Source organism: Rutidosis leptorrhynchoides, chromosome 2 (assembly GCF_046630445.1).
Source record: "Rutidosis leptorrhynchoides isolate AG116_Rl617_1_P2 chromosome 2, CSIRO_AGI_Rlap_v1, whole genome shotgun sequence".
In the NCBI taxonomy this organism is placed as follows: Eukaryota; Viridiplantae; Streptophyta; class Magnoliopsida; order Asterales; family Asteraceae; genus Rutidosis; species Rutidosis leptorrhynchoides.
This window is the reverse complement of record NC_092334.1, coordinates 534188611-534214881: the sequence shown is the minus strand read 5'-3', so window position 1 is coordinate 534214881 and position 26271 is coordinate 534188611. Positions and strand designations below refer to the sequence as shown.

The 26271-nt window shown below is 32.7% G+C and overlaps 2 protein-coding genes across 2 annotated transcripts; one reads left to right on the top strand and one right to left on the bottom strand.

The window, feature by feature from the left end:
- The first annotated feature begins 19068 nt into the window (after window positions 1–19068).
- On the top strand, window positions 19069–20755 carry LOC139892976 (remorin-like). Its single transcript, XM_071876107.1, has 5 exons — window positions 19069–19320; window positions 19526–19576; window positions 19859–19946; window positions 20171–20252; window positions 20348–20755. Exons 1-5 carry the CDS (start codon window positions 19170–19172, stop codon window positions 20540–20542), a joined length of 567 nt encoding a protein of 188 aa, XP_071732208.1. The 5' UTR covers window positions 19069–19169; the 3' UTR covers window positions 20543–20755.
- A 1224-nt stretch (window positions 20756–21979) lies between these two features.
- On the bottom strand, window positions 21980–23363 carry LOC139892975 (transcription factor LAF1-like). The gene is made up of 3 exons (XM_071876106.1): window positions 23228–23363; window positions 22638–22767; window positions 21980–22532 (listed from the first exon to the last, which is right to left on the bottom strand). Exons 1-3 carry the CDS (start codon window positions 23361–23363, stop codon window positions 21980–21982), a joined length of 819 nt encoding a protein of 272 aa, XP_071732207.1.
- Window positions 23364–26271: the final 2908 nt, after the last annotated feature.

The window sequence follows — 26271 nt, the reverse complement described above, 5'->3', positions numbered from 1 at the left end:
TGTAATGACACGATCTTGATTTGTTAATTTACCAAAATACCCTGAAAAGACCGAATCATTAAGAAAATATATTCTTGATATTTTTAGAGATTAAATAGAATACAAGAGTCGTGTAACATAGCACATGATGACGTTATGATCTGTGAATCATCATGTTCCATTTAGAAACTCAGCATGAATTACTGTAATATAATCACGTTGATCAAGTGTCATTATATTATACTAACTCATGCTTCAGCTCCCAACATTTCTTCAAGAATATTCCTATTTTAAACTCGAATGTTTCAGAATTTAGAAACTAAAATAGTTTTTTATATGATATAATACAGATAGCGCGAAGAGGTAAATGATTTCAGATAAGAATAATTATAAAAATATCTTCAGAAGTATGGATGATATTTATAATGAAAGATACGATGATATCTTAGAATGTCTAATATCAGAGGATGATGAAGGATATTGTCCGCACGGGTTTAGAGTTAGGAGCAAGGTATTCGTTAATGACTTCAGCAAGTAATGAATCATTTGGATCCTTTGAAGGCAGGTTCAGCCTTTATGATTTGTCCACAGCCTCCTTCATACTTTGCTCAATCCGTTTTCCAGTTCTAAAGCTTCTCTTTTTCTGAGCTTTGCCAATATACTATCCTTTATAATCCAACTTTTTACTGTTAAGGTCGTTTACAGTTTTTGTTGCTTCATCAGCATTTTTCAAAATTTCGAGAACTGGTTCGCAGTTTAGGGTGTTTTTCAGAAATTTCTCATTCAAAGAATGTAAGTCTTGGAGGTAGACGTTGTGTGTATATGTAATTGTTGATGTAGACATGCTGCGAGGTTTCAAAATACTGATTGCTGATTCTCAATAATTGGTATGGCAATTCTTGTTATAAGGTACGAATAAATATATGATAGGGTTTCGATAATTATAATGATTTTTTTTTTTTGGAAAGTCAAAGATCAGTGAAGTTGTTGGTAAGTTTATTGCTAATGTGGTGAATATAAACGATTCCCCGGTAACGTTGGCGAAAGGGCAACGTATCTATCGAGGTTATAATAAGACTAGTCCGACTGAAAAGTCGAAGTTGACTTGCTGGAGCTGTGACAAAACTGTCTACTTTGAAAAAGAATTGAAAAGTCATTTTAGCTAATAAATGCCAAAGGGTCTGACACGGATACGCGTTGAACTATAACTTTGGCTTCGAGAGCTTTTTTTGGTACATAAATGTGGGTAATATGTGGTTGGATCATCATCTCGATTGTTCATTGTTTGAAGTGTCTTCAAAAACTTCGGAGAGTTTGAACACAGTTTGTAATCGTTAATATACATACGATGTTCTAACACAGTTTTGAAGTCAAAGTATAGCTTTGAAAGATGTAGGAATCTAAGAGTGATGATACTAGTTATATTTCAAATTGAATTATGCGATTTCAAAATCAGAATATGTAATTGAATTTGAATGAGTATGATTGTTTTGATTTATATGAAAGAATGGATATTGTTGTGAAAGTGGGGAGTATAGTTGATGATTGCTGAATCAGTTTCGAAAAATGAAATATATTAATTGTGAATTTATATATCTCTCGGGTATTACCTACCCGTTAAAAAAAATTTCACAATTAATATTTTGTACAAAAGAAGTTTATTACAGTCTTTATGAAAATATATATGTGCATATTTTCTTCATATGTAACATGGATTTAATGAGTTAATATTAAATTAAACTCATTTGATTTACGGTTGAAACTAGAACTGAATAATCCCTAAAGACTTTAGAAATTACATAACTTTTACGGAGTATTTATTCAATAAAATTGAAATTATGAATTAATACTTCGTTATTTGTTGGTGTTTGTAACCCTTGCACCATATTCTCTAAAGCCACTACTCGAGCGCGAAGCGCGTTGACTTCTTCTATTACACCGGGGTGATTGTCGGTTCGGACGAGCGGATAAATAAAATCTAGAATTTGATGTAGTATATAATCGTGACGAGATACTCTGGAAATGAGAGAGAAAATGGTGTTTCGGACCGGTTCGCCAGTAAGTGCTTCAGGTTCATCACCAAGAGGGCAATGTGGTGGATGGAAGGGATCACCTTCTTCTTGTCTCCAATTATTGAGGAGGCTACGAACCTATCCCCAATTCATCCAGAATAGATGATGGCTAATTGGTTGATCCATTCCGGTCACACTGCTTTCGGAGCTTGAGTGGGATTCCATATCGGAATTCGAGGGACTTGAACTAATGACGAATTCCATTTCGTTCGATTGAATAAAGGATTTTTCGATATGAAATGATTTTTCGGCTATCGGGTGGTATTCTAATTACATAGAATATCTATATATATAGCGCAAAAGATTTCGTAGATTACGGAGGAATTTACGGAATATGTCAGGCAAAATTTACAGTAACAGATACGTTAAGATATGAATTAGCAGATACGCTAAGATATGAATTTTGTCTATACACTATTCATGCAATCAATGCAATAAGATGTGTCTAGACTAAGAATGATAAGCAAGTAATTTCTGACAAGAATGATGAGCAAAACTTTTGACATGCAGACACGGTCGAAGTCCAGACTCACTAATGCATCCTAACGACTATCAGTTAGACACACTAATGCAGACCTGGTTCGCTAAGACCACCGCTCTGATACCAACTGAAAGGACTCATTCATATACATTATAAACGATTCACAATAGTTGATTACATCGCGAGGTATTTTGACCTCTATATGATACATTTTACAAACATTGCATTCGTTTTTAAAAGACAAACTTTCTTTACAACGAAAGTTGACGGCATGCACACCATTTCATAATACATCCAACTATAATTGACATAATAATAATCTTGATGAACTCAATGACTCGAATGCAACGTCTTTCAAAATACACCATGAATGACTCCAAGTAATATCCTTAAAATGAGCTAATGCACAGCGGAAGATTTCTTTAATACCTGAGAATAAACATGCTTTAAAGTGTCAACCAAAAGGTTGGTGAGTTCATAGGTTTATCATAACAATCATTTCAATATATTAATAGACCACAAGATTTCCGTTTATAAATATATGTACACTCGCAAGTGTATAAAACCGTTCTGCTTATGTTGAGGCCTCAGTAACCAACCTTAACAATAATATAATATAAGTCATCTTCGCAAAGATGGATATGTACACTCGCAAGTGTATAAATAATCCTCGAAGTACTAAACATCTGCCCACTAGCTCTTATGTCTAGTGCAGCCTACAGGATGGGGGTGTTAAGCCCGATAGATCTATCTTTAGGATTCGCGCTCACATGCTCTTATAACATGTAACTAAATTACCTAGCACATCAATCCGCAGAATTATCATTTTTGATCACTTGTCTCTATTTCGTAAAACATTTATAAAAGCAGCGCATGTATTCTCAGCCCAAAAATATATATTTCAAAAACAATTAAAAAGGGAGCAAATGAAACTCACCATACTGTATTTCGTAGTAAAAATACATATAACGTCATTTAACAAGTGCAAGGTTGGCCTCGGATTCACGAACGTATCAATATTGAGATTTAATATTGCAGGAAAGTACGTAGACGCAACGGAGATGATAAACACTAGATTGACCTCACGAGCATACCCATGAACCATACCCATCACCTCCATAGCTATAACCCATAATTTCCTTAGCTTCGACTCATTCAAAAAACTATTTTGAAATCACTCGGACATCACTCCGTCGTAATATTTTATGTATACTAATAATATCTTGAAATAATACAGAGCAAATATAAATATATATATATATATATATATATATATATATATATATATATATATATATATATATATATATATATATATATATATATATATATATATATATATATATATATATATATATATATATATGTAAATCGATTGAGAGAGTTTAGAGAAATATATTTTCAAGTTTCTATGAAATAATGAAACCTATTGAATTCTATTTATAATAGATTTTTGAATTATTAAAGTGAATTATTAAATTATGAATTATTAAAGTGAATTATTAAAGTATGAATTATTAAAGTGAATTATTAAAGTATGAATTATTAAAGTGAATTATTAAAGTATGAATTATTAAAGTGAATTATTAAAGTAAGAATTATTAAAGTGAATTATTAAAGTTAAAGTAAAGTAAAAGTAAAGTAAAGGTAAAGTTAAAGTATAGTAAAAGTATAAAAACTATGTATGTATAATACGCGTATAAATATATATAATATTAATTTAAATTTTTATATATATTTAATGAAATAAAATATAAATATCATTATATTTATTATACTGGTTAAGTAATGAGTTGTCAAAAGTGATTCTAGATATTTATAAAAGTTATATATATTTTAATAATAAAGTTCTTTTTAAACTGAAAACGTTTTTGTACGTTTGAAAATAGATTAATAGAATATTATGGAAACCAATTCTCCACTAACTTTTGTCTAACTTTCGTAAATGACACTTTTTGTTTTTATTTATAAATAGCTTTACAAATTATTCCGAATATCGTTAAAAGGAATAGATTTTCTCAATCATAGTGGACCTCTCAACAGAGACTTGTAATCATAATTCAATTTTTCTGATAATTCAAGCATTTAATATATATTTTTTTAATTTCGTCGATAATCATATTGAAACAAATACGTTCATGTAAAGCATTATACGTTTAAATACTTTTTTGACATTTTCAATTTATAATATATACACATATACATACATATTCATATATGTTCATTTAATGGTTCGTGAATCATTGGAATTTGGTCGAGGTTTAAATGAATGTATAAACATAGTTTAAAATCCTTGAGATTTAACTAAACAAACATTGCTTATCGTGTCAGAATAATATAAAGATAAAGTTTAAATTTAGTCGGAAATTTCTGGGTCGTCACAGTAATGGTGCTCCACAAAATAACCTATCTGTCTTTAACCCGTCCATAAGTGAATTTACCAAAATGCCCATCAAAATATCTTATTTAAAAAGCTGGATCCCGGCTACAGTAAGGGTGCGCGGCGCGCTCCCTTTAGTGTGCGCAGCGCGCACTAGGCTCAGCTCACTCAGTGACTTCTGTTTAACTGCACAACATCACCCACACTCTATGTAACATATTTACACTGCTGTACAAACTGATTAGGGTCTTACAATCTGTTACTGTAAACTTTTCCTGACATCTTTCGAAAATTTCTCCGTGATTTATGGAATTTGGTATTATATATACATATGTAAATTATGTATTGAAGAATACCAAACTAAATTCTATAATCTAATTCATATCAAAAATCATCTCCCTAATTATACAAGATGGATCCCGTATCTAGTTCAAATTCCATAAACTCTGACAGCTATTCCGATATGGATATTCACCTGAATTCCGAAGATAGTGTAACCGGAATGGATCAACCAATTAGCCATCATCTATTCTGGATGAATTGGGTATGGGTTCGTAGCCTACTTAATTATTGGAGACAAGAAGAAGGCGATCCCTTCCATCCACCACATTGCCCTCTTGGCGAAGAACCTGAAGCACTTACCGGCGAACCTGTTCGTAATACCATTTTCTCTCTCATCTCCAGAATATCTCGTCATGATCATATACTCTCTCAAATTCTGGATCTTATTCATCCGCTCGTCCGAACCGCCAATCATCCCAGTGTAGTAGAAGAAGTCAACGAGCTTCGCGCTCGGGTAGTGGCTTTGGAGAATATGGTGCAAAGGTTACAAGCACCAGCAGAATCACTGGCATCAACAGTACCACCGACAACAACACCAACAGTACCATTACCACCACCAACAACATCTGCACCGCAAGCCTCAACATCACAACATGTACCTCGAACATCAATGTCATACGCACCATAGATACCAAGGAGTACCAACAACAATAACCGATGAAGTATTGATTCATAACTTCATTGGAGAAATATTCTGTGGCGATTATGTAATCTCTAAAGTCTTAGAGATAATCTATTCCAGCCGTAATCGTAAATCAGATGAGTGGACCGAAATGATAGAAGGAAGAGTAGAAACCCTGACCGGAATGGTGCACGATTTACAAGCTAGACTTGTTTTACCAGCAGCATCAACAGTATCGTCAGTATCACCAACACCGGCAAAACCTGTAGCACTACAAGTTCCGCCAATTTCATAATCACCAACATCATCACAAATCAACAACGCGTATATTATATCAACGAGTTATGAAGTATTAACTCATTTTCCCTGAAGAAATTATATGTATATTTTATATATATATATATATATATGTGAAATTTGAAAACAAAATAAATCTTTTCGTACTAAGCTATTACATGTGAATCATAACTGGTAGGTACTACTCGGTTAGTTCATGTTACTAATATGCTATACATCCTTCGTTAATGACTTAACAATCGTTAACTACAATCTCTGTTTCAACTCAATGAATTCCATTTCCTAATAAACCAAGTGTATTATTCAATTACATAATTGATTTTACATTTTTCATTTTCGATGTACTCGAAACTTTCTAGAAAACATCATCTGTGCCTTGTAAGGTTCACAAAAATTCCACGAGCATCAACATCCTTCACTGAGGAATATCAATAAGAATAAATAATGAAGAATTGATTTCATTAGTGAAATACTCCGCGAAGATTAGGTAATCTCTAATGTTTTGGAGATTATTCATTTCTAATTCAAGCCAAAAATCAAATGAGCTTAATATGATATTAACTCATTAAATCTGTATTACATCTGAAGAAAATATACATATAGATATTTTCATAAAGACTGTAACAAAAATTCTTTGTACAAAGTATTAATTGTGAATTTTTTTTTAACCGGTAGGTAATACCCGGTAAATATTTAAGTTTGCAACTAATATGTTACACTGTACATTCTTCAACTTTGATTCAAAAATTATTAACAATACTCACAATGATATACAATCATTTTCATACAAATTCAATTACATATTCTGATATTGACAGATCAGAATCCAAGTCATAACTCTGAACCGGTGACATCATTCTTAGATCTCTACATCTTTCAAAGCTATACTTTGACTTCAAATCTGTGCAAGATCCATTAGCATTGTTTTTACCGAAAATAACCTTGCAATTTCTTTTCAAAGTATACATTATTATCAACCGTTCAACCAGTCAACGACGACCTTTCAGACTTGTAATTTGGCATATACGTTTTTTTTGTTACTGGAGAACCTTTCATGTTCCACCACATTAACAGTAAATGTACCAGCAAATTCATTAATCTGTGACTTAAAGTCTCTCCGAAAAACCATTATAATTGTTCATTGAAACCCTATCATGTACTCATCCACATCTTGTAACGGTAATTGCCATACCAACTACTGGGAATTAGCAATCAGTATTTCGAATTTCGCAGCAATTCTACGCCAACAGTTATATATATACATATAATGTCTATCTCCTAGACTTATTTACTTCGAAGGTGAAGTTTCTGAAAAACACCCAAACTGCGAAACTAGTTCTTCGAATTTTAGAAAAATGCCGATGAAGCAGCAAAAACTGTAAACGACCTTAACAGTCAAAAGTTTGATGATAAAGAATAGTATGGTGGTAAAGCTGAGAAAAAGAGAAGGTTTGGAACTGGAAAACGGATTGAGCAGACCATGAAGGAGGCTGTGGACAAATCACAAAGACTAAACCTGCCTTCAAAGAATACAAATGATTCAGTATCTGCTGAAGCCATTAACGAATACCTTGCTCCTGACTCAAAATCTGTTACGAACAAATCTTCTTCATCATCCTTCGATATTAGAAATTCTAAGATATTATCATATCTTTCATAATAAATATCTTCGATATTTCTGAAGATATCTTCATAACTATTATCATCCGAAATTATTTATCTCTTCACGCTATCTGTGTTACATCATAAAAGAAACTATTTTTGTTTCTAATTTCTGAAAATTTGGAAAAATGGATGTTTTTGAAGTAGTGTTGGGAATTGAAGCATGAGTTAGTATAATATAATGACACTTGATCAACGTGATTATATTACAGTAAGTCATGCTGAGTTTCTAATGGAACGTGATAAAAGTTCACAGATCCCACCCTCATCATGAACCATGTTACATAACTCTTTCATTCTATTTAACCTCTAAACATATCAAGAAAATATTTTTCTTGATGATTCGGTCTTTTTCGAGGTATTCTGGTAATTTGACAAGTCAGATTGTGCCATTATCATTTCTTTCTTAGAATATTAATTATGTTCATTCCGAAATTCATACCTACGAATTCTGGACCATTTTTCGCTTGACTTAAAGTCGGGAAGAGAAAACGAAAGCATGAAGCTCCGAAATATAATGGAAAATATAAAGCCCGAAAACAACCCCGAAATTTCAAACCGTGTATATCAATGCGTATAGCAATATAAAGACACGGGAGAATGAAAAACAATATAACCCCAAGGTAATAGTAGAAGAAAATAACTTCCTCTGGTGGTAGATGAAAAAGAAGAATGACAGATATAAAAGTTAGGAGTATATCAAGAATCAGAACTGGATGAAGCATTTCACAATCTTTTGGAAGTATGAAATGAGGAAGAAGATTATAGGAGTGGTGAAAATAATGAAACGGAAGTGGTTAATTTATAGCAAAATATCAGGCATAGCAATCGAGGCAGATTACGCATTTAAAGGAAATCTTAATTTCCTTAAATTTCGAAGAATCAAATCTTATTTAGATTATGAAGATTTTCTATTCCTTAAATTCCGAAAATCAATCGTAACTACGTTAAAATTTAAGACGAATCTCTATTCTTTCATTTCACTCTTTTACGATAACTTCTCTCATACGCTTCGAATAATCGGATTGTTTTATCCATATTATTCAACGGTGATAAAAATCTATTTATCAACACATATACGTCATGAAAATATTTTTATTGTTAGTCATGACGACCTCACTCAAATTTGGGGCGAAATTTCTTTAACGGGTAGGTACTGTGATGACCCGGAAATTTCTGACCAAATTTAAACTTAATCTTTGTATGATTAACATTTCCGACATGATAAGCAAAGTCTGTAAAACTAAATCTCAAAATTTTTAAACTACTTTCATATATTCAAATACCTTTCGGTTGTTCTTGACGATTCGCGAACAATTATATGTATATAGATACATATATATATACTATAACTTGAAAACGTAACAATGTATTAATTGTTTGATACCGTACATTAAACTTATTGGTTTAAATATTTATTTGAATATATATGATAAGTTGGAATATTAATTATATGAATAACTTGCGACGTATATTTAAAACGTGTTTATGAATGTTGAATATATATTAACTTGGTATAAAACGATTTGTTATTATATATATATTAACAAATAGCGAGACAATGATTTATAGAAGTAAATGACTAAAACACTCGAAAGTTTAAGATACACTTTGAATGATATAGTTTATTGATAATTTAAGACTATATTTTGACAAAGGTACGAGTCACAAAACGTAAATTGCGAGTTTTCTAAACGTACGAAAATGCGTTCGAGAATCTGGAACCGGGACATAAGTCGGGTGACAACGTACGAGTCATCGGAACAAAAATTACAAGTCAACTATGCACGAGAATATAATATAATATATAATTAATTAATATAAATTATATATATTATATATTAATAAATAAATATGTCGACAAACAAGAAAACAAAAGTTTGCGAGCTGGATCAGAGGGCCATGCGATCGCATGGCCTTGAAGCATAAATCCGATGCGATCGCATGGGGTGCTTTTTCAGAAAAGGTTCTATAAATTGCACTATTTCAGTTCAATTACACACATATATTTATCTATACTTCGTTTATAATTATTATTTATATTATTATTATTATTATTATTATTATTACTATTATTATTATTATTATTATTATAATTATAATTATTAAGATTAATATTATTATTATTAATCTTATTATTTTTATTAGTAGTATTATACATAAAATACTACGATGAGGTTATGAGTGTCACTTTCAAAATGGTTTTCAAGCGGGATAGAGCTAAGGAAATTATGGGTTATTGCCAAGGAGGTTATGGGTAATGTTCGGGGGGTATATTTGTAAATCAAACCTAGTATTTATCATCTTCGTTGCGTCTACGTACTTTCCTACAATATTGAATCTCAATATTGATACGTAAGCACTCATATTTTATCTTTTATATATTAATTGTGTATCCATGTCTAGTGCTCGAGTATATATATTTATACATGCTTGTATGCTAAATTTCGTCGTTAAACAGTTTATGATGAATCACGAATTAAATACATATATTACTGGTAAAAGGTATATGATATGCATGTTTTTGGAAAGCTGGCGAAAAATCAATGACTTTTCATTTAGATATCGAATAGTTTCGATGAACGGATTAAAAGATATGATCAACTGAATTATGATTAACGTTAATTGAAATTTCTTTTGAATCTACAATTAAGATTTAAACAACTTGTTTACGAGATTGATAAAATGGATTTTTGAATATTACCAACCAAGTAAATAACTCCTTATATAAGGTATGTCTCGTTTTGTTGAACTATTGTCAAAATTGACTTTTTGAAACGAATTTGGATAACTTTTGTATGTCAATCTTGAGCATTAGGATTGTGATACACTATGACCAGACCTAGCTTGATATACATTTATTGACCAACATATGTTCTCTAGGTTGAGATCTACGGTTATTTGGTAATCTGAGTTTCAGTCACATTTTGGTGAACAACTTTATATGCTGCTAAGGTGAGTTTCATATGATCCCTTTTTAATTGCTTTTGCAATACATTTTTGGGCTGAGAATACATGCACTTTAATTTAAACGCAATGGATACAAGTACATACTTAACTCTACACTGAGTTTAAACCGAAAATCCCTTAGCTTTGGTAACTAGTAGCTGCCAGTACATAGGATATGGACTGGTGGGCGCGAATAACAGTATATGGATCCTTAGAGCTTGACATCCCCGTCCGATCTAGAACGCTAGCCTTTTAACGGACGTGTGTTATTTGAGTTTAGGACACGTTGGTTTGCGTGTATTAAAACGAATGGGGTATTTATCATTATAACGTTAAAGCTTAGTTACCAGGGTGCTCTGTTATGTAGAATCTATTGATAAACGTTTCTGGATGAAACAACTGAAATCTTGTGATCCACTTTTATATACAGACTATACGAAACATTAAAACTATGAACTCACCAACCTTTGTGTTGACACTTTTTAGCATGTTTTATTCTCAGGTTCCCTAGAAGCCTTCCGCTGTTTGCTTATATATTAGACAAGCTATGTGCATGGAGTCTTACATGACATATTTTCAAGGAAACGTTGCATTCACCAAATCATCACCATGTATCTTATTTTGACTGCATTGTCAATGGAAGTACTATTGTAAACTATTATTTACGGTGATTGTCTATATGTAGAAATTATCAGATGTCGAAAACCTCTGATTTAAATATTCATTTATGGTGTACCTTTTCAAAAGAATGCAATGTTTATAAAACGTATCATATAGAGGTCAAATACCTCGCAATGAAATCGATGAATGACGTGTTCGTCCATATGGATTTGGAGCGATCGTCACAGTCGGTGCCGGAGATGTGTTTGTTTCAGAAAATTCAGAAAATTTGGCAATTATGGACGTGATCTCTTTATGGCTAGGCTCTGCGGATGATTCTGGTTGGTTGTTGCACTGTTGCTCGCGTTCATTCCATTTTTCCGGTCATTGTGTCTGTTTAGGTGGGCGCGATGTTGTTGCCGACGTTGCTGACTTGTTTGGCTTTGAAAAATAGGTCTTGGGATTAGTGTTCTTGGGTTGCCCAGTGGGCGTGGTTGAAGTGCGATTCTCGATGTGTGTTAGAAGCGGAGTTTTGGGTTTGGGGTCCTGTGTATGTATTTGTATGTTTAGATCAGATAGTGTTTGTGTTAGAAGTGGTGTTTGTTTTTCGCTCTCTAACGTGGTTGGTCTCGTTTCAATTGTACGAGTTTGTATGCAGTTCATCAGAACTGTTATAAGGGTGTAATTATGGATCATTTGATCTTTATATATATATATATATATATATATATATATATATATATATATATATATATATATATATATATATATATATATATATACACTACTATTTTGCCACACACAAAAAATGAGCCTTGACCAATAAATATATATATTGTTATAATTCAGTAGGCTTATAACTACCTTTAGTGGTTTGATTCTTGATGTTATAATTCAGTAGGCTTATAACTACCTTTAGTGGTTTGATTCTTGATTAAGAATGCTAATAATGAAGTGTAAGAACAAAGATGATAATGGAGAGAAAGAAAGAAACACTTTGTAAGTGTGAGAAAATGGTGCAAGTTTAATGCTTGCATTCATGGCTATTTATAGCAAAAATATCACAAGTTTAGGTAATACAATAATATTACTTTTGTGTATCAATAATTGACTATCCATTTATATATATATATATATATATTTATATATTATAACACTCCCCCTTGGATAGCAATTTTATTTGTTGAAGATCAACTGTAAGTTACTGCCTCGTTAAAAACCTTGCTAAAGAAAACCCAGTGGGAAAAAAACTTTAGCTAAGGGAAAAAGAGTGCAGCATGGAGTTGACTCCCCCTCAAGTAGACATCGCTTCAGTTGTTACATCTTTTGAACATGTCTCATGCCAATGTTATGAACGTGTGTTCTGAAAACAGCAGTTGGAAGTGCTTTCGTGAAAAGATCAGCAGAGTTTTTGCTGGATTGAACATATCTCATTTCAATCTCGTTGTCCTTAATGAGATTTTGAGTGTATGAGAAGAATCTAGGAGGTATGTGTTTGGTTCGGTCACTTTTGATATACCCTTCTTTTATCTGTGCTATGCAAGCTGCATTATCTTCATAGATAATTGTTGGACTTTTATCGCGTTCTAGTCCACAAGAATCAGTAATGATTTGTGTCATTGATCTCAACCAAAAACATTCCCGAGGAGCTTCATGTAATGCAATCACTTCGGCATGATTTGATGATGTAGCAACAAGTGTTTGTTTTTGAGAACGCCATGATATTGCGGTACCTCCATTTAGGAATACATATCCAGTTTGAGATTTAGCTTTATGTGGATCAGATAAATAACCTGCATCAGCATAACCAACCAAATCTTGTTTTGATTCGTTAGAATAAAATAATCCTAAATCAGTAGTTCCTCGAAGGTATCGAAATATGTGTTTGATCCCATTCCAGTGTCTTTTGGTAGGAGCAGAGCTAAACCTTGCCAACAAATTAACTGCAAAAGAAATGTCAGATCTTGTACAATTTGTAAGATACATAAGAGCTCCAATTGCACTAAGATATGGTACTTCTGGTCCAAGAATATTTTCATGATCTTCACATGGACGAAATGGATCAGTTTCAACATTGAGTGATCTAACAACCATATGAGTACTTAATGGTTTTGCCTTGTCCATATTGAAATGTTTCAGATATGTTGTTTGATGTACAAGTAAACCATTATGCATATGCTCAATTTGTAAACCAAGGCAATACTTGGTTTTTCCGAGATCTTTCATTTCAAATTCTTTCTTTAGAAGTTGAATGGCTTCATGGATCTCTTTATTTGTACCTATGATGTTTAGATCATCAACATAAACAGCTATGATCACATATCCGGATGTTGTTTTCTTAATGAAAACACGAGGACAAGTAAGGTTATTTGTATACCCTTTGCTTATCAAGTAATCACTTAATCGGTTATACCACATACGTCCCGATTGTTTTAACCCATATAAAGATCTTTGTAATTTAATCGAATACATTTCTTTGGGTTTTGCATTTGATGCTTCTGGTACCTTAAATCCTTCAGGTATCTTCATATATATATCACTATCAAGTGATCCATATAGATAAGCAGTCACAACATCCATGAGATGCATTTCTAAATTTTTAGAAACTGCCAGGCTGATTAAGTATCTAAAAGTAATTGCATCCATAACAGGGGAATAAGTTTCTTCATAATCAATTCCCGGTCTTTGAGAAAAACCTTGAGCTACAAGTCTAGCTTTATACCTTGTAACTTCATTTTTCTCATTTCTTTTTCGGACAAAAATCCATCTGTATCCTACAGGTTTCACATCTTTAGGAGTGAGAATGATGGATTCGAAAACTTTTCTTTTATTGAGTGATTCTAATTCAGCTCGTATTGCTTCTTTCCATTGAGCCCAATCATGTCTATTTTTACATTCAACCATAGATGTTGGTTCTGGATCATCATCATTATTCATGATGTCATATGCAACATTAAATGAAAATTTCTCATCAAGATTTTTCATTTCATTTCGGTTCCATAATATTTTTGAATGTGCATAATTGATTGCAATTTCTGTATTGACATCATCAATCTCCTCTGCAGTAGGAGTACTGATTTGTGGTTCTTCTTGAACACTTTCTTTTACCTTATTATCAGCTGATTTTCTTTTTCGAGGATTTTTATATTTGGAACCAACTGGTCTCCCACGTTTCAGACGTGGCATAGATTCTTGAGTGACTACATTATCAGTTTTCCGATTTGGAATCTCAACTCGAGCTGGAGTATTAACTGCTGGTATATATGATTTAGTCACCCTTTTTGTATATGTGAATGCATCAGGCAATTGATTTGCAAGTTCATGTATATGCATTATCTTTTGAACTTCTATCTCGCATTCTTTTGTGCGAGGATCAAGATACTCTAATTGAGGTTCACACCATGAAACATCATTTTCTTTATTTTTTATTTCTCCCCCTAATCTAGGAAACAATGTTTCATTAAAATGACAATCAGCAAAACGTGTTGTAAAAACATCACCTGTCATAGGTTCAATATACCTTATGATTGAAGATGTTTCATATCCAACATATATTCCCAACCTCCTTTGAAGACCCATTTTTGTACGTTGTGGTGGCGCAATTGGAACATATACTGCACAACCAAATGTTCTAAGGTGAGAAATATTTGGCTCTTGACCAAAAGCAAGTTGTAGGGGGGAATATTTATGACTTGCACTTGGTCTGATGCGAATCAATGCAGCAGCATGTAAAATTGCATGACCCCATATAGATACAGGGAGTTTTGTTCTCATTATCAATGGTCTAGCGATTAACTGTAAACATTTAATCAGTGACTCTGCTAAACCATTTTGTGTATGCACATGAGCAACAGAATGTTCAACAACAATTCCTATAGACATGCAATAGTCATTAAATGCTTGAGATGTAAACTCACCAGCATTATCAAGTCTCACCTTTTTAATGATGTAATCAGGAAAATGTGCTCTCAATTTAATAATTTCGGAAAGAAATTTTGCAAATGCCACATTACGGCTTGATAATAGACAAACATGAGACCATCTACTAGATGCGTCTATTAGGACCATGAAATATCTAAATGGTCCACATGGTGGATGAATTGGTCCACAAATATCACCTTGAATTCTTTCAAGAAACATTGGTGATTCTTTCTCAACCTTAAGTGGTGAGGGTCTAGTTATCAATTTTCCAAGAGAGCAAGATATACATGGAACCACTGTATTATGAAGGATTTTTCTATCCTTCAGTGGATGTCCATGTGTACATTCAATAATTCTTTTCATCATTGTTGATCCTGAATGGCCCAATCTGTTATGCCATAAATTAAATACACCAGGATCAATATACTTTTCTTTAATCACCATATGTGCTTCTGGTACATTTATATGTGTATAATGTAATCCAGAATTAAGTCTTGGCAGTTTTTCAATCACGTGATTCTTGTTAGTGATACTTAAATATTTCTCATTTTCTTCCGTTACTGACTGATAATCATATCCATTAAGGTATATGTCAGAAAAACTCAATAAATTTCTGCTTGACTTAGGAGAGAATAAGGCATTATTAATTAAAAATGTTGTACCGTTTGGTAATATGAATTTTGCCTTTCCTATCCCTTCTATCAAGTTAGCAGCACCTGATATTGTATGTATAGTTCCTTCCGTTGGTTTCAAATCAATGAAATATTTTTCAGATTTAAGTATAGTGTGTGTAGTACCACTATCTGCTATACAGAGATCTCCACTACTTGATTGATGTTGTGTTCCAGCAGAATTCATATTAAACTTCATGTATAAGAAACAAACAGTAAGTATATAAATGTTACACAAAATGTTTATTACACACAAATAGATAAAACTGAAACATTTGACATACATAGAATTGAAACATCAAACATAGAACTGGAACATTTGATAAAACATATAGAACTGAAACATTTGAGAAAACATGATGACAAAGGTTAAATCGTTTTATTTATAAAAGAAACATATTAATTTAATTCAAGAAATCTTCATATAAATCAGATGGTTGCTCAGTGACTGTTGGATCAATATTATCCACAAAATTTACTCCATTTTCTTTACCTTTCAGCGAATCCTGATACATCTTAACAAGATGTTTAGATGTTCGGCAAGTATTAGCCCAGTAGCCCATTCTACCACATCTGTAACAAGATTCTTCAGAATTTTTAGAAGAATTTTCTTCAACATCTTGTTTAGTGGGCTTGTTTTGTGGTTGATATTTATATTTTCGTGGATTATTATTTCTTTGACCACCACGGCCACGACCACGGCCACGTCCACGCCCATTCCCATTACCATAAGGATGATTTCTACCATAGTTATGGCTTTTGGCATGATGATGGCGATGGTTATTATAACCACGACCTTGCCCGCGTCCTTGTCCCTGTTTATAATTATTTGCAGTATTAGCTTCAGGGATTGCAAGTGTACCAGTAGGACGGGATTGCTGATTTTTCATTAATAGCTCATCATTTTGCTCTGCAACCAAGAGATATGAATTAAGTTCAGGATATGTATTGAACTTTAGCATTCTCAAATTTCTTTGCACTGTGATGTTGGCAGCATTCATTGTGGAGAAAGTTTTCTCCAACATGTCTGCATCACTTATTTCATGTCCACAGAATTTAGGTTGTGAGACTGTATTATACAGAGCTGAGCTGTATTCATTTACTTTCTTAAAGTCTTGGAACCTTAATGTTCTCCATTGATCCATAGCAGCTGGAAGTAAAATTTCTCTTTGATTATTGAATCTGCTTTTGAGACCTTCCCATAAAATATGGGGATCTTCTACAGTCACATAATTATTTTGTAAGCATTCATCAATATGTTGATGAATAAAGCAACATGCCGTTACTTGTTCTTTTTCAGAACAAATGTTGTTTTCATTTATGGTTTCAAGAATGCCCATTGATTTTAGATGCATTTTTACTTTTATAACCCATGGCATGTAGTTGTTTCTCGTTGATTATAAAGGAGTAAATTTAAGCTTTTCCAGATTCGACATTTTCTATTATCAAAAATTAAAACAAACAACATGATAAATTAGAGTCAATTTATATTCATAAGTATATAAACATTAAACATAAATTTAATATAACATAAATGATAAGTAGGCGACATTGTCGACCATATGTAAGCAATCATAAATAAATGTTATATAACATAAATGATAATTAGGTGACAGTGTCGACCATATAAATGTTAGATAATAGAAATATAAATGTTAGTAACATAAATGATAATTAGGCGACAGTGTCGACCATATATTATTCAGGTGGTATAACCGACCAAATATCATTTAGGGGGAGAGCCAACCATAATTAGTATTAAGATTATCGTGCTGATAACGTGTTATAATTCAGTAGGCTTATAACTACCTTTAGTGGTTTGATTCTTGATGTTATAATTCAGTAGGCTTATAACTACCTTTAGTGGTTTGATTCTTGATTAAGAATGCTAATAATGAAGTGTAAGAACAAAGATGATAATGGAGAGAAAGAAAGAAACACTTTGTAAGTGTGAGAAAATGGTGCAAGTTTAATGCTTGCATTCATGACTATTTATAGCAAAAATATCACAAGTTTAGGTAATACAATAATATTACTTTTGTGTATCAATAATTGACTATCCATTTATATATATATTTATATATTATAACATATATATATATATTTTTTTTCCACTCGTTTTCTCCATGCTTTCATGCTTGACTTACCGATTCGACCACATATTTTTCATTGGAACTTAGAATATTTACCGTCCAAAATTTATGCCAAATTTTTTATATTATAGTTTGTCACCGAAGTTACCAAAAATAAAAATATACTCGTTATGTTGACAAAAAAACCATACAGAACCTATACATATATATATGTAAAATCTATACGTATATATTAAATTAAAATAATAATTAATTATAATTTATAATTTAATATATACGTGGTCGGGAATATAGAAATTTTTGGTGGGACGAGAATATAAAGAAGATGGCCTTATAACGGGTTTTGTTTCGAAGTTTTAATTTGAAGGGAAATGAAATAAGTGGAGGGAATATAAAGAGGACGGGTGTTCATGAATTTTATGTTGGATAAAAGGAAAAATAATTAAATGTATTATTTACTACTCCATCCGTACCACATTAATAGTTCAGTATTTTATTTTGGAATGTCGCAAATTAATAATCTACTTCCATAAATTAGAAAAGAATAAGAAACATAAGTACTATTATGCCTTTAATGTATTTGGATAGGATGAAAGGACAAAGAAAAAATAAGGGTAAAACTGGAAAGTAAACCGAAAGTACATTATTTTTATGAAATTTCTTTAAACTGTGTGTTTTTTGTCTGTGCACTATTAATATGAGACGAAGGAAGTATAACTTTCCTTGAATCCTTTCAATGCTTCCTCTCAAATAGGAAGAATCCTTTTGAGTCCTTTCATTTAATTTCTTTCTTTCTTTCTTTCTTTCTTTCTTTCACAATTGATTATTTATTTTTGTTTTTTCTTAAAAAAACATCTGTTAAAATGAAAGAGATGGGGCGTAGGTGGGAGGATGCCAAGTCATAAAATTGATCAAATTGGGCAATCGACAAGGGTAGTAAAAGTAGTTTACTACTGTAAGTTTTGATATATCTATATCTATCAAAATCATTTTCTAAAAATATCAACTCCCAATCGATAACTATCATATACACACAGCACACTTTCTTTCAAAAAATAATAATATCTTCATTCTCAAACATCAATCTTCCCACTTTTGATATGGCTGCTGAAGAACCCAAGAACATACAAGTCGAACCACCACCACCTGCTACCGTCGCCGAGGTGGAGGAAAAGGCAATCGTCCCGGTTGAACCTTCGCCCACCGAAGAACCACACGCTGATGATTCCAAAGCACTCGCAATCGTTGAAAGTACTCAACTCTTTTCATGATCCTAACTTAATTTAAATCAATTTAGCTTCTTTCTTTTTTTGTTACGAGATTTCTCTAATGTGTTTAATTATATCAGTTTCTGGAAAAAAATAAATAAATTGAAATAAAAAGGATTCAATTTCTAGTGTTACTTTTGTGTTCGCCCAGACCATTATTGCCTTCTAAGTGTTTGCTAATATGGCAGAACCAACTGAACCTTGTGAAGATAAACCTGCAGAGGGTTCTGTTAACAGAGGTACCGAGTTATTAATTATGGGGTGATGATATGTACACACCCTTTTTTGTTATATATATACGATCAATGCTTTACAGTGTTATACAGTACAACGCTGTAAAGCATGTTGGTTGTGTATATAACAAAAAAAAAGTTGCGTACATATCACTTCCCATTAATATTAGTACTACTATTTATACATTTTTTTTTTTCTATTTTTATGATTTTAGTTTTATATTCTGAAAAATAAAAATGTTATCTACTAAAGATTTATTATTCTTTATTTTATTTTTTTGCTTTCAGATGCTGTTCTTGCCAGAGTTTCAACAGAAAAGAAAGATGCACTAATTAGAGCTTGGGAAGAAAATGAGAAGTCTAAAGCAGAGAACAAGTAAGAACACTATTTCCTAGTGTTTGGTTTTCTACTACCTACTAAATATATAAATATAAAAATATATGGTAATATGGGTATTATTTATTCATATGTGTGTTCAAATTTCTTAACATTATAAAGCTTGGCAGTTTGGTAAATGCTGTTACTGGTTTTATGGTTAGGAAGTTGTGATCGTCTTCGCAAAGTTAATAATTTTGAATAGAATTTGTTATCTTGAATAGAACTGAGCAGAAGCTAGCTGCAATTGGAGCTTGGGAGAACTGCAAAAAAGCAGACATTGAGGCTGAACTTAAGAACATTGAGGTCAACTTTCTTAATTTGCATATTTCTCTCTAGTTAGATGCTTGAAATCTTATTAACTACAGTATTAAATTTAATTAAAAAATGGCCACTTGCAGGAGGATTTGGAGAAGAAAAAGGCGAAATATATCGAGAAATTGAAGAACAAAATTACTCTTCTTCACAAAACAGCAGAAGAGAAAAGGGCAATGACTGAAGCCAAACTCGGTGAAGATCTTTTGAAAGCAGAAGAAGTGGCGGCCAAGTGTCGAGCTACTGGATCTATCCCAAAGAAGGGATGGTTTTCGAGCTAGACGTTGATTGTTGAACGGAATAAGTGTATCATTTTTCAATTGTAAATGTAAATGTGATTTCTTGGGGGGGTTTGTAGATGTGTGATGTGTTTTTTTTATGTTTTAAAATATTTGTTTAAAGCTTCATTATTAGGTGTCCGCAGTAATGCAATTATGTGTCTAGAAACCATTTGTAAGAAACAAATTTAAATATAATATTTATGTTTCTGCTCATTTGTTAACGAACATATGATATGTGTAATGAAATCTATAGAGTTTTCAAGTCCTATTTGGTGAATGTTTATGTGCTAAAAAAACCTACATATACATGAAAGTAGTCAATAGCACCAAACCCTCAGGTCACAAATTACAAACACATAGCACGAATAACATTTAAAAGGCCGATTAGGGATGTGCATGGTTCGGCCCAAACAGAGTAAATCAACCACACTAGCGCGTTGTCAAGTGATCAGATTAAGCTCAAAAACTTGACCCACAAATCTTATATCCTTTCTAAACCACTCAAAGTGAACCAAGAGGAAGTAGGGCCCGAAAGGACAACAAATTCTCAAAATGTCCCCTTCAAAACCCAAACAACACATGTAAATTTGTCACATATAGCCATAGGAACTGGTGGTCATAAACATTAGATCGACGCCTTTGGGCATTTATTGCCTGATACGCTTGGTTATTTGCTTTATCTCTTTGACTATTTGGGGGTGTTTTTAACGTATATGTTCTCGATATTTAAAAAAAAGGGCTTAACAACGGATCGTATCAACAAGCCATAATCTCTAATGATTTTATATGTTATTTTCATGGATTCCACACGGTTCAAAATGCAGATGCATGTAAGGAACTTACAAAATTTAAGAAAATGAAACTGAAATACAATTCTGAAAACTGAAATGCAAAACTGAAAAACTGAAATGTATAACTGAAACAAGAAAATGAAGAATGCACCACGAAACCAAAAATGAATTGAATATCGCGAAACTGAAAATGAGTCTCGATCCAACCCGACCCAATATCTAAGATTTAAAATGGGTTTAGACCCAACCAGACCCAATCCAACCCGGGTCTTGACCCTACCCGTGCGACCCATTTTATAGCCGACCCGTTTCGAACCAAACCTATTTGATCATTGACCTTACCTGACCAGACCCGTTTGCCAGGTATAAGCAAGATTCATTCAACTAGCAGCACAAATCATTCTCCCAGTCCACCTCTTAGCTTTACCATAAGCATCATCAAGTCAAAAGCATAATAAATATGGAAAGACAAATACTTTAAATTATCAATTGATAAAACTCCATGGATGTTATATATACATAACAGTTTTATGCATAAACTGGTAAACATGTACAACATTCACAATCTTTTAATCTACAATGTAACATTGGTGGCATTCACATTACTGAATTAGTTCATTTTTACTCTCCCATGTTCAAACAATCCTTAAATATACAATAAATCCTCTATATTGAAGTCTCCAACACTAAAGTTGAAAATTTGATCAAATTTCATTGGGGTATAAAACAAATCTTCATTAGAATAATTGCTTAAACAATCAACATTCTCACTGCTGGCTGTAGATACTTCATTTGATATCATCCCACTTACAGGGGCATCTTGGTAATTTGACACATTACTTATACCATCCTTGCACACAAAACTCTCATGCCCATGAAATTCTTCTAGGCTAAGCCAATCTGCAAACAAAATCTTGGGTAATTTGTTGGTTTGAGCGTGTGGGCCCGGTTGATTCGTGACACTAGATAAATTGTTTGTGAAGTCTGATAAATCGAAACTTGTGTTTCGTGTAATCGAGTTCATGTATGATAATGATGATGATGATTCTGTACATCCTGTGTTGGAGTTGGTATATTCTGGTTTAATTTTCGCTTCAACGTTTTCTGATTTCGATACTTGTTTTTTAAGGTAAGAATGCCAGTGATTCTTTATCTCGTTATCTGTCCGACCGGGCAAATGTTGCGATATTAAAGACCACCTGATCAAAATAATTACCAAAATAAATATTTTATAGCGAAAGTGATTGAATTGCAAATGAAATAAATAAATAAATAAATAAATAAATAAAAAGATTGGTGCTTACTTGTTGCCTAAAAGGCCATGAAGGGCAAGAATGGTTTCTTCTTCTTGCATTGAAAATGCACCTTTTTTTAATCCAGGCCTGAGATAATTAATCCACCTTAATCTGCAACTTTTTCCATTTCTTTGCAGACCTAGTTTTGGAATTAAGAATACGTGAACGGAAACTGAAATCGAACAGTAAGCAAATTGTCTATATATTTGTTCTATGTTCACTAATTTTCATTTTAAGTATCCTTATTAGGTGGTACCATCATATTTAGATGGGTGATGATCCATAAATATATACGAATATTTTAATGTTGTAGTGTACAACGCTCTAAAACAGTGGTGTACCAGAAAATTTGGGTGATCACTCCCCTATTTAGATAACACACAAAGTTGTTGAAGTTGTGATGTCTCCTTTAGGGGAGGTCAGAAGTTCGACCCCCGTTGGCTACATATTAAAAAAAAAAAAACACACACAAAGTTGTCATTTCGACAGTCTAACTGTCATAACTGTTTTCTGAATTTCTACACTAAGATGGATTCTTTATATTGTCGTCTGTAGACCAGTTGAAGAATGATTACACAGAGCGACGAAAAAAAAAATACCTGCATTGATTGGGACGACACTCCAGGAACCATGACCATAGTTGACCACATAATCTCTTAGTTTTTGGTCTTCATCGGGTGACCATAAACCTCTCTTTTGTTTTGTCTTCGGTTTTTCTGATTGTTTGCACTTCATGTTTCACAAAATATATTTGTCGTTAATCGTTATGTTTAGAAAATGAAAGGAGAATTCGATTTTGGATATATGAAATTATGAGCAACTGACTGTAGATGATTTATCATTTAAATAGAACTTTATTTAAGCCAGTCTATGTACGATATGCAAATATTTTAAGTTCTTGTACCCAACACCACCAAAATTAAAAAAACGAATCATACGAAAAATCAAACTGATTATATAAATTAATCTCCACCTAAGTTATACTTTTCGGAGACATACATATACTGCAAATGGGTCCTTTATTGAAATTATTAATTCTGATGGTTTTAAAAAGATCGAATTTATGACGATAACATTGCAATTTTTGAAATCTGATATGAACATCACCAAACAGTTGACCATAAATTGGTTAATGACCATATGTAGTGATGAATTTTGTACATTAATTTCCGTTGAAGGTTGAGATTCTTACTTAATTAAGTTCGTTTAAAAGATTTACGAATATAAATATATCATAGACGAAAATTAGATCTATTGAAGGTTGCCATCCATATCCATATAAATAGAATTACAAGACGTGTATGAAAAATATACTTGGTTTATGACCAAATATTTTCATGAACTTTCGATACCTATTTAGTTTGAAATGTAATTTTATGCCCGAGAGAGGAAGAAAGAAGTGTGATATTACATATTTTGCGAGCTGTTATCATTTTAGTCAAATCTATTTAATATGATGTTTAATTTAGTTGATTTAAAAGTCCAAAAACTTGTAGCTTCTACAAATTTCAAATTTGTTGAGCGACCACAAACCCTCCCTGCCCTCATAAAGTTCAGTTCTTGACCATATGCATCTTCTAAGTTAATTACTTAAAAAAATCTTATACTGATTTGCATTTGGTGTGTTCAGATTACGAGAAGTTGCCAACACGAAACTTAACAGAATATAAATATTATCAATGAAGCTTTGCTTACGAGTATTTTATTATAACAACAAATGAGATCTACTTGACTATTACGGAGTAGTATATAAAACCATACATTGATATGCATTTGGTGAATCTGGATTAGGAGAATATGCCAGTACAAACTTTAATTCTGCAAGAAACAAAATTAGAGAAGCTAGATATATAGTTTAATATATCAACAAACATCTGACTATCGTTAACAATTATTTCATTTGTTCCGCTTGACATTATGATAATCTGTCAACATGATATTCGTGGTCGAAAGTCCAAGAAAATTCTTGAGAATCAAACGTGATTTGTATACTTTAACGATAATGATTAAAAACTTTATTTGAATATTAAGTTTTATAACTTAAGTAAATAAATAAATGGAATCAAGTTTGTTGATAAAGACTGCGAGATTGACAGCATACAATTCTAATCAATCACTTTCGCGTCTGAAACGGTTGTTTTCAAAAAATCAAAAGAAAGAGAAATCTTGGTATTATTCGAAAGTTATGTCCTTTATTGCAATTTAATTAATTGCAATAGATTATAATCATAAGCATATCCGCATCCATGGATTTCACGCATGCATATGCGGTATTACGTATTTGATCCTGTAAAGTCAATGCGCAGTCAATGTGGTATCATTGACTGAGCGCTTGAACTCGCGTATCATTTGGTCCGCGGTGTGTGGATGGTGTGCGCGTCTAATCACATGTCGGTTATTAATTCCTTGTTGGCCAAGGATATATTATCTTTTCCACAATTGTATCCGAGATCCGGATAAGTTAGTTATGGAAATGATTATGATAATCTTAGATAATTCTAGAATGTAGGTAAATACGAAACCCTAAAACCTCATTAAGGAACAACACATTACGTAGATCACACTTTGTCGTTGTCAACAGTCGAGTTACGTAACATTGTTCGTTCATTACATCTTCAAGGTTAACAGGTTAGTCTAACTCGACGATAACGTACAACCTTCTTGGGGCCATCGATCGACGAACGTCATTGATATCGGCCAAAAAGTCACGTTTTTACCCCCGATATTGAGCCCTAAAACCCATAAAGTTCTAAACTTGTAAGACCCGAATATTTATTGTACGAAAGTGTAATTATGCTACATAGAGTGCAGGAAGCATTGTGTAATTAAATGAAGGTCAGAATCTGCCCAGACATGGGTGCGCGCCGCGCACCATAAGGTGTGCGCGCCGCGCACTTGGCCTGCGACAGAATTCTGTCTTTTTCTATTTTAAGTTTAATGAAGGGCTTTTTGGTCTTTTCATTTGAGGCCGGATCTCAGGCCTTATCAGCTGGTTTGGATCCACTCTTGGATCATTTTCACATCCATTCATCACTCTCAAGTATCTTAGAGAGAGAGGGAGAATTCTAGTGAGAGAATTGGGGTTTTGGAGAGGAAGGAGCTTGAATTGATCAAAGTCTCGGGTTTTAAAGTTGTTCACCTCGTTCCTAGCTTCGTTTTGGTTGTTGTGGTAAGTTCTAACTCCGAATTTCATTGTTTGATTTTGATATTCAAGTTAGGGTTTGAACTTAAATTGTTGATAAACCCATTTAAACTCATGAAGTGAGTTTAGTGTTGCTTGTAATCGGGTTTATTGTTATTATTGGTGGATTTTGGGTTGGTGAACAAATTAGTTATGATTAGGACTTGTAATTGGGTTTAATCACTAGGTTTAGTGATTATGGAAGTATTGGAACCCTTTTTGTGTGTTTGAAAGACTAATTTTGGAATTGAGTCAAAATTAGGGTTTTTGGGTGATTTTGAGATTGATAAGTGTTTAACACTTAAGATTGGGTTCATTGGCATATTAGAACCATGTTCACTTGTGATTAGTGATTATTGGTTAGTTTGGACGCGTTTTGTGTTTATGAGTGCAATTGGTCGAATTTGCACTAAGTGTCGAAATTGAGTTGGTTGTAAATCCACTCTAAGTGTGTTGTTGTAA

Coding starts and splice junctions, on each gene's coding strand:
- LOC139892976 (XM_071876107.1), top strand. CDS start 19,170: ATGGCTGCTGAAGAACCCAAGAACATACAAGTCGAACCACCACCACCT. Junction 19,321..19,525: donor AGCACTCGCAATCGTTGAAA/GTACTCAACTCT, acceptor CTAATATGGCAG/AACCAACTGAACCTTGTGAA. Junction 19,947..20,170: donor AAGTCTAAAGCAGAGAACAA/GTAAGAACACTA, acceptor TATCTTGAATAG/AACTGAGCAGAAGCTAGCTG.
- LOC139892975 (XM_071876106.1), bottom strand. CDS start 23,363: ATGAAGTGCAAACAATCAGAAAAACCGAAGACAAAACAAAAGAGAGGT. Junction 22,768..23,227: donor TGTCGTCCCAATCAATGCAG/GTATTTTTTTTT, acceptor TTCCAAAACTAG/GTCTGCAAAGAAATGGAAAA. Junction 22,533..22,637: donor CATGGCCTTTTAGGCAACAA/GTAAGCACCAAT, acceptor TATTTTGATCAG/GTGGTCTTTAATATCGCAAC.